The following is a 20,110-nucleotide window of genomic DNA, read 5'->3' as shown; positions in this document are numbered from 1 at the left end:
ATCCAGAATTACTATTTTCAGCAAGGCCACAGGTGACTTGTATATACAAAACAAACAGAATAATAAATACAGATATCGTGTCTGACCACTGTAACAAATTTCAAACCCAACCACCAAGAGGAAATTCTGTAGTTGAGCAGTATATCACCAAGGTCCTGCCTCACTTAACGGATACAGTATACACAGGAAGTACACTGGTTAGGTAAAGTCAATTTCCTCTTTAGAAAGAATTCAAAAGCTCCTTTAGCCTTTACAGAGCCTGACTATACTTTGTTTTTGTTTCAGAACCTCAGGAAAAAAAACAAAAAAGGAAGTATGTAAGTATGTACACATAAAACAGGAGAAGGCTATGGAAGGGAGAATCCATTTCCAAACCCACCCCTCCTGTGCTCTCAGTATAAATTTGGTCCCTTTTGTTCATGAATATCAACCACTGACATTTCAAAACTGATACTACTTCGGGATTGTTTTCTTTTCCCAGAGATAGTTCAGAGTTTAAAGTTCAGTCACCTTGCTGGGCACTGGTGGCTCATAGCAAAATGGACTGGAGGTATGGATTCAAGAATTAGAGCACCTGCTTTGCAAGTGAGAAGCCCTGAGTTCAAACTCCAATCCCACCAGAAAAAAAAAAAAAAAGAAAGACGTTCAGTCATCTTTAATCTACCATGTAACTAATCTAGATCATTTGTTTGGCTTCATGAAACTAATTTAAAAATGAAGACTTCACTACCGAGAGAATTTCCCCAGAGTCAATTCAGTACCAACGGTCTGATGTGCTCACTATTAACTCCTAAATCTTCAGAATAACTCTGAGAGTGGGTCTGCGTTGCTTACAGTTGCAGAAAATGTGGCTTTAAGCCGAACAACTGCCGGGTGCCACTGGCTCACTCCTGTAATCCTAGCTACTCAGGAGGCAGAGATCAGGAAGATTGTGGTTTGAAGCCAGCCTGGGCAAATAGCTCCAAGAGACCCTATCTTGAAAAACCCTTACAAAAAATAGGGCTGGTGGAGTGGCTCAAAGCAAAGGCCCTGAGTTTAAGCCCCAGCACTACAAAAAAAAAAAAAAGACTAACAACTAAGACTTCACAGCCCAAAATACTCAGATTCTGACCACCACACTCTTCCTACCACACCAAGCTGTTTGTACTTACACATCTCATTTTAAAGTGTTTCCACGGGGGCCAGGGCCTTCCATAGCAAGCACTAGACCCTGGGTTCAACCCCTAGTATCATAAAAATATATATATATATATCTTTCAAAGACATTTATTTGCTTTATTTGCTGGGGGTACAGCTCAAGTGGTAGAGCACTTGCCTAGCATATACAAGACCCCAAGTTCAATTCCCAGTACTGCAAAATGAATGAATAAACAAATAGTTTCCAGGAAAACCTATAAATTAGGTATTGGCCAAAGACACTTTGTACTACAACTTGTGTTATTTCCCTCTGCATAAAGCATTATGTAGTAACAATCCATCAGCCCCAAAAGCTATATAGTCATCTAGGGAAAAAACAATTGTGGTAGTTTGTAACAAAGCACATAGAAGAAGAACACAAATGATTGAAAAGCCAAGATCTCAGAAAGGAAACTATAATATTTATTGTTTATATTGATTTGATTAATCATATTCTAAATTTCTTTTCCACTAAAACTTCTAGAGTAACAGACCATTAAACTTACAAAATTTCCACTGGAACTGAGTCTCACCTTAACATAACCATTTTTAAGTTTTAACAGGATGATGAGCTCACAAACTGCCACCCATAAATACTGTGCCACCCCAAAGACAAGCCAATGTTTAGTTCACAATCCTCCAAACCAATATGATTGACATATTTCCTCCCAGAGCTAAGCTACCAAAGTCTTCAAACTCAGATTTTAATACACCTCTGATCTTAAGTGGCACAACACAATTACTATATTAACAACCCACTATTACTTCAGCTAATTAAGTAACTGGAATCTGTCATCTCTAAAACATGAATTTTCATGAAAAAAATATTTTTATCCTCCAGGGTTAATGTAAGAATTTATTTTCCCAACTGCTAAAAACAACTTAAAATTGAGACTGCCTTTTTATTATTATTTTCTGGCAGCACTAGGGTTTGAACTCAAGGCCTCACACTTGCCAGGCAGGTGTTCTTACTACTTGAGTTACTCCACCAGCCTGATTTGTGTTGGGTATTTTTGAGATAGGATCTCACAAACTATTTCGCCCAAGGCTAGCTTTGAACAGAGATCCTCCTAATCTCTGCCTCCTGAGTAGCTAGGATTATAGGTGCCCCGCTTTACACTGCCTTTAAAAATAATTACCTAGGGCTGGTAGAGTGGTTCATGTGGTAGAGCACCTGCCTAGCAAGCATGAGGCCATGAGCTCAAACTCCAGTACTTATCCCCCCACCAAAAAAATGATTAGCCAAGCACGGCTCATATAGCACACACCTATATTCCCAGCACTCTGGAAGATGAGGCAGGAGAATCATGAGTTGGAGGCCAGCCTGATCTACATAGCAAGACTCTGTCTCAAAAAAAAAAAAAAACAGAAATAAATAAAAATAAAAGATGAGGAGCTGAGGGTATAGTTCAGTGGTAGAGCACAAATTTAACATGCATAAGGCCCTAGGTTCAATCCCCAGAAGCAAAAATAAAAGAGAAAGATATAAGGAAGTCAAGTGAAATTGAAGAAACTAACCAAAATATTTTCTCTCGGTTCATGTGAAATATACTACGTTTTATGTACCAAGACACCGGTCATTAATAATAATGGCAATACTAACATTACAGCAGTATCTATCATCTACTGAGCATGTACTATGAACCAGTTACTTACACTAGGGTCTCATTTATACTCTACCACATCCCGTGAAGAAAGCATCTGTAGATGAGTCACATGGACATCAGAGAGATGAACCTGCTCACATCACAAACACAATGAGGTAGCAGAGAATCTGAATTCTGTCTTGCTCAACTATAGACTCAAAGATCTACATTTCCTCTTCTCTCTCTTATAGTTTGATTTTGTTTTTTAAATGATAGCCAGGCATGGTGGTTCATACTTGTAATCCCAGCACACTTCACAGGCTGAGCAAAAAAAAAAAAGGGAATTCATTAGATTGGCTCACATACTCAGAGTCTGGTAGACCCACAATGGTCATTTGTAAGCTGGAGGGGCCAGGAAACCAGAAGCTGCTCAGTGCAAGAAGCTGGAAGCCGCAGAACAAGGAGATCAATGATGTACCCCCAATTTGAAACTAAAGACCCAGAAGCCCCGGCAAATCCCCAGTGTGAGTCCATATTCAAAGGCTGAAAAAACTGGAGTCTGATGCCATGAGTGATGGTAGCAGCAAAAAATATACCTCAAATATGTACCCACTCAAAAACAGTCAAGCATGCACATACATCTTATATCTAGACATAAAAAAAATGCATACTTGAGGTCAGGCATGGTGGCTCATGGTTGTAATCTCAGCTACTCTGGAGGTACAAATTGGGAAGATAATGGTTTGAAGCATACTCTGACAAAAAGTTGGTGAGGCCCCATCTCAAAAACAAGCTAGGCATGGTGGGGCATGCCTTTAGTACCAGTTACACAGGAAGCATAGGTACAATTAGGAATTTGGTCTGAGGCCATTCCTGGGCAAAATTGTGAGACCCAGCTTCAGAGTGGCTCAAGTGGTAGAGTGCCTGCCTAACGAGCATGAAGTCCTGAGTTCAAACTCCAGTACCCCTGTACAACAAATATATGCTAATAAAAATTAGAAACAAAATTTAAAAAAATTTTAAAGTGCATACAAAAAAGCCCAAACAAGCCCTAATACCACCACAAAAAAAAGAGAGAACCTACCCAAAAAATAACTAAAACAAAAAGGGGCGTGGCTCAAGTGGTACAGTGACTGCCAGCAACCCAAGACCCTGAGTTGAAACTCTAGTACAGTTAAAAAAAAAAAAAAAGTGTGTATCTATGTGTGGAAACTTTCGAAAAGATCTAGTATATCATATGGTGTGGTAGCCTGCTACATTAGTGGCCCCCAATGAAGCTGGAACCACACCTCCCGTAGTCTTCTTCCTTGGATTCTGGGCCTGTGACTAGCAACATACAGTGAACCCTTGGTATCCTTAGATGTACAGCTGCAAGAAGATGCCACTGAGAAAAACCAGTGAGTGCTCAGGATGCAGAGTTTAGTGCTGTACTATTATTGATGCTTGATTCATTTTTTCCCATAATACCACCCAACTTCCACTAAACACATGCCACCAGTCAACAAATCTCAAATTTCTATTTTATCACTTCAATTAAGCACATTCACTTTTACTTGCTTTTTGGACACCATGTGCTTTTGGGGAGGCAGACTTTCATAAAATGAAGAGCAGGAAAATGCTCAGCAGATTACACAAGGATTTAAACACAACTGCTGATAACGTGAGACTGACTGAGAGCTCCAGGTCCACTGAGCAGAATAAAGTACACATGGCAACTTAAATTTTTTGGTTTTGAAATTTCTTCTGATTTTTAAAAATTTGTTACTTTTTAAAAACCATACTTGGTCAAAAAAAATTATGAACATGTAGTCAGTTACATGTTCCTAGCAAGAGTGTATGTAACTAATGCTGCGCCAGTTCCAGACCTTAGCCTTAAGAAGACCTGGCAACTTTCACTTTTGTCTTTCAGAGGCCTTGAGGCACCATGAAGTAGTACGGCTATCTTGACAGAAAGGACATGTGTCAGAGGGATGAAAGAAGAGAAGGAGAGAGGGAAAAAGAGGGACATATTGAGGCCTAGAATTCCATCTGAGTCCTGCTAACACTAAACTCCAACCATCTGAGTGAACATTCTGTATTGGACATTTCAGCCTCAGCTGCCATCTGAATGCAACCACAAGAGCATTGGCAAGCAAACCAGAACTGCCTAACTCAGCCTCAGTCAACTTCAAGAATAGTAAGCAAATAAAAGGGTTGCTTTTTAAGCCATTAAGCTTTGGCACAATTTATCATGCAGCAAGAGTTAACCAAACCATGTAAGACAAATGTCAATTCTTGATTAACTGCATTAATGAGTAGGGTGTATATAGTGAAGATTACAGACAATCTAAAAAGGATCTCTGCAAGATTATACCCACAACATTCATAAAGGCACTCATTCAATGTTTCTTGCGCTCTAGTATGTGCCAGGACAGGGGTTACAAAGATAATAAGGCATAGACCTAACCTCAAAAGCTATCATTCTGCTGGTCACGGAGGCCCATGCCCATAATCCCAGCACTTTGGAAGCTGAGGCAGGAAGACTGAAAGTTTGAGGCCAGCCTGGACTACACAGTGAGACCCTGTCTTAAAAAAAAAGCAAACAAGGCTTGTGCCTTGTATGCACATATGAATTATGAATAATAAAACAACAAAAATAAAATAAAAATAAAAATAAATTACTTATATTTAAAGTGAAAAAAAAAAAAGCAAAACGAAAACAAACAACAATGAAAACCCTCTCATTCTGGTATAGGAGATAAGACAAATAAAAGCGGGGGGAGGGGGGAAAAATGACCCAAACACTGTATGCACATATGAATTAAAAAAAAAAAAGACAAATAAAAGCACAAGCAACTATGATAAAATATATTAAGTTCTTATGTTAGTGGAATGGACAGATTGCCATCACAGCTCAAAAAGGGCATTCTGCTGGGAAAGGGAGTAGGCTGAATTTAAGGAATAAGTTGTGGGTTGGACAAGTAGGAGATATCATCTCAAATAACAATAATATTCAGTGATTTTATTATCATTGCTAATAAGTAAGAATATTCTATGTCCTAAGCATTGGGCTAAGCATTTTAAATGTTTCTCATTTTAATTTCAACACTGGCCAAGTAAAGTAGGCACTATCTTTACCCTCATTTTACAGATAAAGAAACTGAAGGGCTGGGGCTGTATCTCAAGTGGTAGAGTGCCTACCCAACAAGTACGGAGGCTCAGAGGTCAAATCCCAATACCACCAAAAATCCCCCTGAAGATCAGGAAAGTTAGATTTCACCAGATCTCATGGCTAACAGGGACAAGTAAAATAACCACAGATATTAGTGATTCACTGACAGCCCTCAATAATAAAAAGATGTTCCTATATTTGCTTGACTTTGAAGAAAACAAATTAGCCATATTTATCAGGTTTATAATAAAAATCATTCTTCTCTATCAACATTATATATACATTATAATATACACTGTAAAAACAACTATACTTGGAAGTATACCTCTGTGACACTCAGGTTCTTGTTAATTAACATCAATGAGTTTAACATTACTGATTCAGAATGCTAGATTCTCTACCCCCTCCTATATTTCAACTGAATTTTGAACTCAGCAAGCAGTCTTCATAGTATCATATTTAAAGGATATTTGTGAAGAGGTGACTGAAAAGCCCAGGTAATTATGTGTGCAAATATGTCTTCTGTACAAAGGTGTATGTGGTTCACCTTCCCCCATTGCAATTATTTACTTTTGGCTAGAGAATGTTGCTTCTGGTATTTTGGGGTACCTGAGTCAATACATTTCATCCTATCACCAATGAAAGCTCTATTAAGTACGTATGTTAATAGACTCTATTCACCTCTGCAGGGCTGGCAGAGCGGCTAAAGTGGTAGATCACCTGCCTAGCAAGCATGAGGCCCTGAGTTCAAACCCTAGTACTGCCACAAACCCACACACACAAAAAAAAATGCTGCATATGGAATTTTTTTTCCCTTCTTTTGTTGTGCTGGGTAGCAAACCCAGAGTATTTTGCATGTTAGAATAGTACTTGATCACTGAACTACAAATGCTTATGTTAACCAAAAGAAAAAATTAGGTAGTCTCGACTTTGTAGAATAATATGTATAGAAAGATACACGAAATGTTAACGGCAGTTGTCTGAAAAGAATAAAAATGTGAATCATTTTTAAATGATTTTACTTGTTCTTGGTTTTCCCTAGTTCTAGAATTAACTTTTTCTTAGGATCTTATAACGGAATGGTACTGCTTAACAAATTACATTCAAAGGGGTTTGCACTGTTTTGAACATGGTGAGAAGGGGAAGTGAGAGATAAAAGGAGCAACAATAGCTTTCTTTTCTTTGCTGAGCTACTAAGACTTCCTGTCTTAGTTTTCTGAAATAACTCACTTTTTTTCTTCACTGAGTTCTATATATGTACCAGTCTTTAGTATGCTATGTATTTTCAAGGCCAGTCTGGACAACATAGTGAGACCCTGATTCAAAAGCAAAACTAGGTGTGGTGGTACATGACTATAATGCCAACACTCTGGAGGTTGAGGCAGGAAGATCGAGTTCAAGGCCAGCCTGGACTATGTAGCAAGACCCTGTTGTACACAAACAAATAGTAAATCAATCAATAAATAAAAACAAAAAAATATAGGAAAACTATTCAGCAAAAGGCCACATTAATCTCGGTGTCGGTGGCTCACACCTGTAATCCTAGCTACTTGAGAGGCTGAGATTGGAAGGATCACATTCAGGACAGCTGGGGCAAATAGTTTTGGACACCCCCAACTCCAAAACAACCAGAGCAAAATGAGCTGGAGGTGCGGCTCAAGTGGAGGTGCTTCGCAAGCACTAAGCCCTGAGTTCAAACCCGTCTCACTCCCTCCTCCCAAGAAAAGGCCACAATACAGATATCAAAATATGCTAACCAGGGCTAATGGTGTGTATCCATAATCCCAACCACTCAGAAGACTGAGGCAAGAGAACTGTTAGGTTTGAGGCCAGCTTGGGAACATTTGACCTCAAACTTGTGATCTCTTGCTTCAGCCTCCTAAGTGCTAGGATGACAGGCCTGTGCCACAACACTCCAAACATTTTAATCTTGAGCATAAACTACAACAATTTATGAAGATACACTGTTAGTTTAAGCTGTAGAAACCAGTAAAGGTCTGATGAAGTGGAATGGTGTACTCTGAGGCAATGTTCTACAGTTTTGTTTTTGTAGTTGATGGAAATGATTTATTTCACCTGTACTATCCTTCTCTTTCTCAATTCTGAATTCCTAGAATGCTACCTCTTTAAAATTATGGATTAAATGTTGTACTTTTAAACTAACTGAATAAACAGACTTGCCAGAGAGTAACTATAGCTGCAATAATGTTTTTGTTGTTGTTTGTTTTTTATTGGGATATATTCATTATATGGGGGGGATTCATAGTGACAATTCTGATTAGACTTACATTGTACTTTGGTTACATTGCCCCCATCGTCTCTCCCCCTCAGCCCCCTCCCCACTCCACTTAAAGCAATTGCAAGAGGTTTCTTAGTTCTGTCTCATACAGGTACATGAAGTCTATCTGCCATATACGGTCACCTTAATCTCCTTCCTTCACCCTCCCCCCTGCCCACAATGTTTCAACAGACATGAAGAATACTTCACATTTCAAAGCATAAAACCTTTTCTATGAAATAAAAACCCAAGAGCTTCTTCCTTTCCCCACCCAAATCACTTGGAAGCAACATAAGATGCATTATCTGGAATAGTGGAAAACATTCCTGGACAATATCTAAATGCCCCTAAATGATGCATATGCCCATTCAACAATGTACTCATAGCAGTTAAGTTTCCCTCAACACCTTCTGACCAAACACAATACCTTCGGGCCATCATACACCTTTAGCACAAGTTCATTTCATACTCGGATTTTTTTTAGTTAGAATGCTTATGCTGCGATTTTTGTCAACAAAATTATAGCAGCTATAAGCAGTTCTTTTTGGAATCTAAAAACTAAAAAAGAAAGTACAAATCAAGATACCAAACTCTTTCATGCTTGAGGACAAATGTATTCCCTTCCTTTCCATGCAGCACACATGCTCCTTATCCAAAACAACAGTTTGGGACAGCCTTTGAGGATCCAAATCTCCTTCACAGTGAACCCATCTTGCAACATGTGTTCCACTAAGAATCTTACATAAGGAGAAAAGGAACATTCTCTTGACCTACAGATTGGCCAAGTGAGGAGTATACTGGAAGAGAGCTAACATCTACCGTGTCTCCCATTACCATCAAGCTCATGTAGGTTCTGGTTTTATTGTTTTTTTTTTTTTTTTTGGGGGGGTGGTTTTTGTTTTCTTGTGGTTCTGAGGTTTGAACTCAGGGCTTTGTGCTTACCAAGCAGGTGCTTTACCACTTGAGCCACTCCACCAGCCCTAGGTCCTGTATTAACTTGTACCAACAGATTCCTGTAAGAAGCCATTCAGATTTGCCACAGCAGGGAAGAAGTGTCCCTGTCTCTACTGTGCATACATATCACACCTATGGATCTTGCTAAAGTACAGATTCTGATTTGGTGGTTCCAGGTTATGCCACTGTTGCAAGTCATGCATCACACTTGTAGTAATGAGGATCTACGGGTCACCATGTGCCAGAGCTGAGAAGGGCCCTTACCAAACAGCATCTCAACTAGGAATCAGGATCTGGTCATCTACTCTGAGAGAGCAGAGACTTGTTTTTGTCAATGCCTTGAGAGACAAAGAATTACAACAGTAAAAGGGCACATGAAGGCTGATACATTCATTTTTTAGAGTAAACTCTAACTGCACAGACTAAAGTACTGGCATTTCTTACTGCAGGCACTGCTAATACCTCAAACTAATCCCTCTTTAATAATGTAGAGAAATGGAGTTTCTGGACCTGCAAACCTTAAGGATCAGGCCCACACTAGAGCAATGTCCTCAAGATAGTACTGCTCTGTAAGCCTGGGCGGACAGCTGTCATCCTTGATCTGTTAACTCTACCTACAACAAGCAGAAAACCCAATGCTGTAGATTAGAAGGCAAGTGATAAAAAACACAATGCAAATAAAATCTAAAAATGAATAAACAGAACTTACGTTTTTATTTATTTGTTTTCAGTGGTGAGAACCTAATTATCAACCACCAAAGATAAGAGTATGTCCACGAGTGCAATGTTCTATTTCCCTGACCTCAGTATACAGGACCTAGAAATACCTCTGATGCATAATAATGTTTACTGAGAAATGACCAAATGAATATTTAAGGAAAGTGGGAGTTAATTTATTTGGTATTTACATCTTAGTACCCAGGATTCCAGGGAGCTACAAAGAACAATTCTTAATGATTTCAACATCAGGACTGGGCTATAAACATTATCTGATTTCCTGAACCCAACCAAACATCTTTCTAGTTTTTAACTTATTCAAACAGAAATAAGAGACAACCCTTACATTCCTACACAGAACTTCCTTTTCTCTGAAAACAGAGCGTAGGGCCTAAACTTAACCACAGAGGAAAAACTGCAATATGTTGGCAGTTGTTTTGACAGAATTAGTCTTCTTTCTAAATGTTCATAGGCATGATTTCTTTTCTTTTCTTCTTTTGGGTGGCATTGGAGTTTGAACTCTAAGCCTCATGCTTGCCAGGCAGGCATTCTTAAGGCTTTGGCTACTCCACCACCCCTTTTCTTGTGGTAGGTTTTTTCCAAGATAGGGTCTCACAAACTATTTGTCTGGGCTGGCTTCAAATGGCGATCCTCCTGGTCTCTGGCTCAAGTAGCTAGGATTACAGGTGTGAGCCACTGACACCCAGCTAGGCATGATTTCTTTTTTTTTTGTCTTTTCTTTTTTGGTGCTGGGATCGAACCCAGGGCCTCGCACATGTTAGGCAAGCACTGTACCACCGAGCTACATCCCAGCCCGGCATAATTTCTTAACATAAGACAAATTTCTTGAGATTTTTAAATGTAAGAAAACAAAAACAAAGATAAAAAGTAGTCCAAGAACTTCTGAAAAGATTAAACAAGCCTTAAACAAAAAAAAAAAAATTACCATGTGATCCAGTAATTAGTAGCTATATTCTAAAAAATAAATAAAGTAATAAAAAGATGCCCCCACAAAAAGTTGCACAGAGCGTAACTGGAGTGGGTCAGGCAGTACGAGCGCCTGCTTAGCAAGCATGAGGCCCTGAGTTCAAACCCCAGTGCCAACAAAAAGAAAGAAAAGTACAGATGTTCACAGCAGTATTATTCATATAATCAAATGTCAAACGTCTAACCTGATGAAAAGATAAATAAAATGTGATATATACGAATCACAAATATTATTCAGCCATGAAAGAACTGGAGTACTGATACATACTACTACATAGATGGACTTTGGAAATATATGCTAAGTCAGAGAAGTCAGTCATGAGCAGTTATATACTGCCTGATTCCATTTCTGTGAAATGCCCAGAATAGGCAAATCAATAGAAACAGAAAGCAGTTTAGTAGGCTAGTGACAGCAATAGCCCAGAGGTATGGAATTTTTCTGGGAAATGATGAAAATATTCTAGAGTTAGTCAATCATGATGGCTGAACAATTTTGCAAACTACACTAAAAAACACATTGAATTGTACACTTTAAAACATGAGTTTTATGGTATGTAAATTATATCTCAATTTTTAAAAATCAGGGGCTTTGGGTGTAGCTCAGTGGTAAAGCACAGCCTAGCAACCCCAGCAATACACACACATACTCACACACACACAAATCACATGCCAGAGGAAATAAAATCAGCAAGTAAAAAATACAAAGAGTAGCAAACCTTCTCTCTGGTCTTTTTATCTTTCCTCATATAAAATCTGACTAAAAACAATGAATTTTATGTAGCAAATCTGAAAATAACTGGAACTCTAAAAATATCCTAACCACCAAACAAAAGCAGCTGCTCATTTTAAAAATATTTTTGTGACATACACCTTTCTTAAAATGCAACCCTAAAGTCTGGGGGTATAGCTCATTGGTAAAATGCCTGCTTACCATGCACAAAGCCCTGAGTTCATACCCAGCACAACAACAAAATGCAAGTTGACAGAAGCAGGAGAACGCTGAGTTTGAGACTAGCCTGGGTTACACAGAGAAACCCTGTCTTAAAAAAACTAAAAAGAGAAAAAAAGTAAGTTGGCAGAGGTCTTATTCTACAAATTCAAACATGCACAATCAAGTAGACCTAGTTGTTGTAACTGACACTGGCACAAAACACATTCCTGCTGGCAAAAGAGAACTAACTACACTATTACTCAGTGTACTCAGAAGGCAATGTCATCAGAAATCTAACGGGGATGGATGTGCTTTTAGTATTTTCTGTCTTAAGCGTGAGACAATGGCCTTCAAAAACAAAACGAAAAACCTCCACATTAAATCACACTAAGTTGTAGGAAGTATGTTCTGTATTTAAATTACTGGATACAAAATAGGTTGGGGTTATAGCTAGAAGCAGAGTAAGTTGCCTAGTATGTGGGAAGGCCCTGGGTTCAATCCCCATAATAAACAAACAAACAAACAAACAAATAGAACAGAGGTTTAGTTCGTTGTTGTGTTTGCAGTGCTGGAGATGGAAGCCAGGGCCCCTGCATGCTAAGCAGGCACTCTATCACTGAGCCATACCCCCAACCTTAGGTCTGGATATTGAACACTAAACTACCTAAGATGGAAATCACACTAATTTTTTTTAATGCATCCAATATCACATGAGAAATTAATCAGTACCACTCCCAGGCACCAACCTCATTCTTTTAATGCCAACTCTACTGCTTCTTAATTGCTGACACAGAATTAAATAATAGTCATGCTCATGTATTAAATATTTTAACTGGCTGAAACATTAGTCATATATTGAGAGGTATTTTACTTTTTTTTTTTTAAACAATGTCCTAGGTTTAGAACCTTTACTTCAAAATAGCAGAAGGAATAATGTGGATGTTTTCAGAAGGAAATCTAGATGAGTGTATTGGAAGGCCTTGGAAAGTAATCACCAAATCAAGATAATCATACTTAGATTCTGCTCCCAGTTTTTGCTACTATAATAAAAATGATGTGTGGCCTGCACCAGCTCTACAAAGATTTTAAAATAACCCAAAGCATGCTGAATATTCTTAGTGTTAACAATATTCAAACACACTGTTATCACAGCACTCCTGTACCATTTTCAGATTCTATGCAGCACGGGAGTTACTAGTATGACAATATATATTGATATCAAATGAGACTTAGAGAAATTCAGATGGAATCCTATTTACTCCAAAAACATTTATGTTAAATAGTGGCCTGAGGATGATTTGTCCTATCACACATTAGCAGTGGGTTATATCCTTTTCTGTATATCTTTGAGGGTGCAGAGAAACCATGTGTCTTTCCCATATCCTTGATAACCCTTTCCCCACGGAACAGATAACTGCACCACTTGAAGGTATATTTAGCTTCTCCTTTCAGCACTCCTCTCTTTAAATCTGTTTTTCCATTTCTCTTCGCCTTTGTGTACCCTCCCTCAAGCATTCCATTTTCCTTCTTCTGCCCTTCCAGCAACCTTCATCTTAAATTCTAAACCACCTAAGAGATTACTCTAAGTGATTTTTTAATGCATTCAAGATCATATGAGATATTCCAACATTAACCCCATTCATTTAGCATTATGGCTACCGCTTCTCAGTCTCTCCCTCTCCCTCTTTCTCTGCTTCGTTCTCCTCTCCCAGTATCTATTTTTTCTGCACTTCTATCTCTCTGCAGGTCACTGCCCCACATTTTCCTCAGGACCTACAAAGTGAATCTCATCTACTGCAGGTTTTCCCCAACAATCCCCACTCCTCCAACTCTCTTCAATCATCACAACCCCCAGTGGTCCATCACCCCTCGAATTTTGCAGTGGCGGCTCCACAGTCCCTCAACTGCCCGGCACGGTGCTGCGAACGCTCCCCACACACTTCCTCGATCCCCGAAACTTGTCTTCCTCTAAGACTCCCCAGCTTCCACTTCCCTGTTACCAGACCCTGCGAGGTCTCCGTCCACCTTCGGCGCCTCTTCCTGTCTCTCTATGGTTTTCGGACGCTCCCTCACTGTCGGTGCCCACCGCCCGGACCCCGCGCCCTCCCGGGCCCACAGCCCGGCCCTCCGACCTGCCTCTGCGCCTCCCGCAGCCCCTGCAACCGCTGGCCCAGCTCCCGCCGGTAGCTCTGCGCCGCCTCCACGTTCTCACGGGCCTCCTGCAGCAGTAGCTCGGGCTCCAGCTCCATCGCGCCTCTCATCCGGCCGCGCGGCCGGCGACTGAGGCGCGGGTTCACTGAGCCCGGCGCGGGCGAGCGGCGCTGCCTCACGCAGGCGGAAGCGCCGCTATGCCACGCCTTGCCTGTCAGGCCACGCCCCCGTCACAGCGCCTTGATTGACAGTCGCGCGGCGGCACCTACCCCTAATCCCCACCCCCCAACCCCCATCCCCGGGTACTGCTCTCAATGCCTGGCCCGCCTGACTTAGCTGCTCTGCGGTGCAGCGCAGGGGCCGCGGTACTTCCCCAGGAAACTACCCGCGGCATAGCGAGATAGCACGAGTTCTTCGCTAAGTGCTTCCCATATCTTATCTCATTTACAGCCCAACTTTTATCTCCACGGTACAGAGGAGGAAGCTGAGAGGAGAATACACTTTCCAAACTCAGCGTTTCAGCCCAGAATTAAGGCCACACACCCTGGCCCTTAAATCGTCACTGTACTACCTCCATAGTAAATGAGAAATGATGACCAGAGAACAGCAATCCTAGCAGAAGTCCAGGGCCGGTAAGGGTCAGGTAGTATTTTCGGCCTGATGGGCAAGTCTGTTGCAATATAGTAAGTAAATGGGTGTGACCGTGTGAAATATAACCTGTGAGCCCAGCAGGGTGGCTCATGCCTGTAGTCCCAGCTACTGAAGAGGCTGAGGCAGGAGGATCCTTTGAGTCTATGAATTCCCGGGCCAGCCTGGGCAGCACGACAAAATCTGGTCTTAAAAAATAAAACAAACTTGGTAGGTAAGGGAGGGGGCGGTGGGGGAAGGGGGTAGAAATGTCCCAAACATTGTATGCACATATGAATAAAAGAAAAAAAATAAAAATAAAACAAACTTTATGGACACTGAAATTTGAATATTACATAATTTTCACATGTTAAAAAACAGTCTTTGGATTTTTTTCCCCCTATTTTATTATTTCTTTATTTGGCAGTACTGGGACTTGAGCTCAGGGTCTACACATTGAGCCACGCCACCAGTCCTTTTTTGTGATGGGTTTTTTTCAAGATAGGGTCTCACAAACTATTTGCTTACTATCTCTTGATCGCTGCCTCCTGAGTAGCTGGATTACAGGCAAGAGCCACTGGCACCCGGCCTCCCCAACTATTTTAAAAGGTAAAAATGATTCATTGAAAATTCATACCTGGAGGGGGTGAACTCAACTATGAAATATTGTAAGAAATATGGTAAATGTCACAACGGACCCCCAGTACAACTGTAAGGAAGAGGGGAGGGAGGGAAGGAAGGCAAAAAGGAAGGAAGGAAGGAAGGAAAGAGGGAAGGAAGGGAAAGGAAAGGGAAGGAAGGAAAAGGAAAGGATGGAAGGAAGGAAGGAAGGAAAACTCATGCAAAAATAGGCAACAGGTTGTAATTTGGCCTCTGGACCACAGCTTGGTGACCTCCCTCACCCAGGATGTTAGAGCTGAAGGTTGCCTCAGCCAGGAGCAGATACTGATCCTGATCACATTGTTTTGTGATAAGAAAATGACACTTGGAACTAGAGAAAATTAGAAAGGAAGCCCTTTTGGAAAAAATGAGAAGTTGGATTTATCCTGAAAATAAGGCAGCTTGGCCCTTAAAAGGTAGCCAGAATCTGTGAATAAAGGTATTATTAACCAAACAGAAAAGATTAGGAAAAGATCCCCCAGGTAGAACAGAGTGGAGAGAGGGAGAGAAAAAACTTGGAGAGAAGAATATAAGAGACTGATGAATATGTAGACCAGTGTGGATAGAGAGGTAGAACTGAATAATAGGTTGGGAGGTGAAGTTGAAAGATTAAGGATCTTGGAGCTCAGGTTAAGAAGTGTTGTTTTAGCCAGGCTGCAGTGGCACATGCCTATAATCCTAGCTACTCTGGAGACAGAGATGAGGAGGATCACAGTTCAAAGTCAGCCTGGACAAATCACACTAATTGGGAAAAACCCAATACAGAACAGGACTTGTGGGGTGACTCAAGCAGTAGAAGGCCTGCCTAGCAAGTTCGAGGCCCTGAGTTCAAACCACAGTACTGCAAAAAAAAAAAAAAAGATAGAAAATGGCATCTTTTGCTTTTTCACTATGTACAGACAACAATGTATCATTGAAACACACACACACACACACACACACACACGCACCAGGAAGTTGAGATTTGGCTGCTCACTGTAACTTTTGTAACTGTAAGCTACCATGTCTGCTTTTATAAACTGACAATCAGGTAAATGTCTTCCTCAAAGTGCTAATGTAAAGGATGAATTATGTAGTTGTGCAAAAAGCACACATTTGCATAAAAAATGTTTAAAGAGCACAAGAAATATGTCTGGGTCTGTGCTAGCTGCTGGGAATCAAAACAGAAATGAGCCTCCTACTTGTCTTCACAGGCCAGTATGTGTTGGGGGGAAGGGGGAACACAATGATACATAAATAAGCAGGAATTTATAATATAATGCACTGAGTGCAATAGAAATACAGAGACCTGCCACAAAAATTTAACCTGAGGCAAAGTAGATGGATGCAGGTATCAGAGGTTTCTTGGACAAACTGAACTCCAAGTTGAATCTTAAATTTGTTTCTTGGGTTGACTACATATGTTTATCTCCTGTCTCTTCCAAAACCCTGTCAAACAATAGTACAGGAATTTAAAGATTAGATTAAGGAACAAGAGAGACACCAGAGAACAGGAGAAGGCACAAAAGCACACCAGAGTGGTCTGCCAATATTTGGAATTTGGAAAACAGATACAGGAGTAGTAATGGCCCAAGTCAAGCAAAGGAGGTTGCTTCCTCAGCTGCAGAGAGGTACCAGTCAGAATTGGGCCAACTTCTTCTAGAGATGCTAGAGACACTCAGTTTAGAAGGCCCCAGATATAATCTCAGCCACATTTAAAGCATGCAATCTTCATCTTTTCCTTATCCGACTTCCCGCATTATTTTCTCCTCAGTATTTATCCTTGCCTATCATAGCATATATTTTACTTATTTGTCATTTGTATCACTGTATCATCCAACTAGAATATAAACTTCAACAAGATAGGAATTTTTATCTGTTTTTTCACAGATACTTTGTTGACAGCTGGCACATACCTAGTACTCAATAATATTTGTGGAATGGATGGATGCATGGATGGATGAATGCTATAGAAGATAATGAAAGGGTGTGGGGTCATAACTGAAGTATCAGGCACTGGGTTCAATCCCCAATACAGAAAAAAAAATTGGGAGCTGGGATATAGCTCAGTGGTAGGGTGCTTGCCTAGCATGCACAAGACTGTTGGTTTGATCCCAGCAGCAAAAAAGAAAAGACAGAAAAAAAAATTGGAGGAGAAATTGAATGTCTGTAGAGCAAAGGCCACTCATGCAGAAAAACAGAAACCAGCTTTTAAAATACTTTGTTGTTTATTTAACATAATTTCTTTTGAGTCAGGGTCTACAAGTAACCAAGGCTGGCCTTCAACTTCAGATCCTCCTGCCTCAGCCATCAGAGTACAGGGATAATAGGTGTGCATTACCGTGTCCAGTTTTTTTTTAATATAGCATTATTGAATATAACTGATTTGAAATGAATTGTATATATTTAAAATATACAATGTGATGAACTTTTACATGAACCTATACCTGTTAAACCATCACCATAATCAAGATAATGAACATTTCTGTCTTTCACCTAAAGAGTTTCTTGTTATCTATTCCTGGGTCCCTGAACCCAGGCAACACTGCACTGCTCTGCTTTATGTCATTAGAGATTACTTTTTGTTGTCTAGAATTTTGCATAAGTAAATTTTGCATAAATTTTATTTACATAAATAGAATCAGACAGTATATACTCTTTTTCATCTGGCTTCTTTACCCGTAATAATTTGGTGGAGTTTTACCATGTTGTCCAGACTGGTCTTGAACTTGGAGATCAAGTGATCCTTCTGCTTCAGTCTCTTGAGTAGCTGGGACTACAGATGTGTACCACTATGCCAGTCATTATAATAAAGATTTTGAGATATACCCATGTCGTTACCTGTATTACATGTTCTTTAGGGATGGAGCCCAGGGCCTTCCTCACACTAGGCCAGTACTCTACCACTGAGCTATAGCCCCAGCCCTCATTTCTTTTTGTTGCTGGGCAGGATTTCATTGTATAGGTGTACTACAATGTGTCTTTTCTGTTTTTTTTTTTTTTAAACTGGGCTCACTATGTAGCCTAGGCTAGCCTCCCTAAAACTTATGATCCTCCTACCCCAGCCTCCCACGTGCTGGGATTACAAGTGTCCAGCACTATACCCAGTTCCACAATGTGCTTATTAAACTTTATGTTGAAAGGCTGGGAGGAGAAGTATGGAGGATGGTGTTCTAGGGAGTTAAATTCTTAACCACCATGACAGGGCTTTAATAAATACTGTTTGAGTTTTTTGTGTGTGTGCAGTACTAGAGTTTGAACTCAGGGCCTACATCTTGAGCCAGTCTACTAGCCCCTTTTGTGTGTGTGTGTGTGTGTGTGTGTGTGTGTGTGTGTGTATTTTGTTTTTCGAGATAGGGTCTCTTGAACTATTTGCCCACGGCTGGCTTCAAATTGTGATCTTCCTGATCTCTGCCTCCTGAGTAGCTAGGATTACAGGTGTGAGCCACTGGCACCCGGCTCTGTTTGAGACTGTTAAGTCATGGGATAGGTATATATATCAGTGGTAGCGTGCTTGTTTAGCATGACCAAGGCCCAGGGCTTCATCTCCAGCAGTGCAAAACAATGGTAACAGTTGTACAATAAAAAAATAGCTGGCTGGGTGCTAGTGGCTCACGCCTGTAATCCTAGCTACTCAAGAGGCAGAGATCAGGAGGATATCAGTTCGAAGCCAGCCTAGGCAAATAGTTCTGTGAGACCCTATCTTGAAAAACCCTTCACAAAAATGGGGCTGGTGGAGTGGCTCAAGGTGAAGCCCCTGAGTTCAAGACCCAGTACCACAAAAAAATTAATAATTAATACATTTATTAGCTGCATAAATGTATTACAGTATTTAAAAATAAGGAGTGGAAGGCTGGAGCAAGAGGAAGGTCCTGAGTTCAAGCCCCAGTATTGCCAAAGACCCTGAGTTTGATCCCCATTACTACAAGCAGAAAAACAAATAAAAATAAGGAGCTGGTGGCTCACACCTGTGATCCTAGCTATTTGGGAGGCTGAGATTGGGAGGACCATGGTTTGGGGCCAGCCTGGCAGATAGTTCATGAGACCCCCTGCCATCTCTAAAAACAACCAGAGCAAAATGGACTGGGGATGTGGCTCAAGTGGTAAAGTACCTGCTAGTGGGAAGCCCTGAGTTCAAACCCCAGTCCCACCAAAAGAAAAAAAAAATTATGTAAAAGTATTTAAAAAGAGAAATGACCAAAGCCTTGTATGCACATATGAATAATAAAATTTAAAAAAAAGTATTTAAAAAGTTTTGACCAATTGGAGAACATCGTTCTGAGTGAGGTTAGCTTGGCCCAAAAGATCAAAAATCGTATGTTCTCCCTCATATGTGGACATTAGATCAAGGGCAAACACAACAAGGGGATTGGACTTTGATCTCATGATAAGGCGAGAACACACAAGGAAGGTATGAGGATAGGTAAGACACCCAAAAAACTAGATAGCATTTGTTGCCCTCAACGCAGAGAAACTAAAGCAGATACTTTAAAGCAACTGAGGCCAATAGGAGAAGGGGACCAGGAACTAGAGAAAAAGTTAGTTCAAGAAGAATTAACCTAGAAGGTAACACACATGCACAGGAAATCAATGCATGTCAACTCCCTGTATAGCTATCCTTATCTCAACCAGCAAAAACCCTTGGTCCTTCCTATTATTGCTTATACTCTCTCTTCAACAAAATTAGAGATAAGGGCAGAATAGTAGTATCTGCCTGGTAGCGAGGGGTAAGGGGGAGTAAGGGAGGGAGGAGGGGGTAAGGGACGGGGTGGGGGGAATGGGAGGGAGAAATGACCCAAACATTGTATGCACATATGAATAAAATAAAAATTAAAAAAAAAAAAGAAGCTTTGACCACTGGAGAGGAGAGGAAAAGACTAAGTTTAGGGTTTGGAAGTCAGATGGGACTTAGT

At 40.5% G+C, this 20,110-nt stretch overlaps 1 protein-coding gene across 2 annotated transcripts in view; it reads right to left on the bottom strand.

Moving 5' to 3' along the window:
* Crlf3 (cytokine receptor like factor 3) overlaps positions 1–14,119 on the bottom strand; it is a 32,845-nt gene extending 18,726 nt beyond the window's left edge. The window contains exon 1 of one of the 2 annotated variants that reach the window (XM_020174471.2): positions 13,913–14,119. In XM_020174471.2, coding sequence (XP_020030060.1) covers positions 13,913–14,041 — 129 coding nt within the window. In that variant the 5' untranslated portion in view covers positions 14,042–14,119. The remainder of the gene's footprint in view (positions 1–13,912) is intronic. The other variant, XM_074046423.1, reaches the window with a different exon arrangement.
* Between the last annotated feature and the right edge of the window lie 5,991 nt (positions 14,120–20,110).

The sequence above is a fragment of the Castor canadensis genome, chromosome 11, assembly GCF_047511655.1.
Source record: "Castor canadensis chromosome 11, mCasCan1.hap1v2, whole genome shotgun sequence".
In the NCBI taxonomy this organism is placed as follows: Eukaryota; Metazoa; Chordata; class Mammalia; order Rodentia; family Castoridae; genus Castor; species Castor canadensis.
The sequence above is the reverse complement of the archived record's forward strand: the minus strand, read 5'-3'. Positions and strand labels throughout refer to the sequence as shown.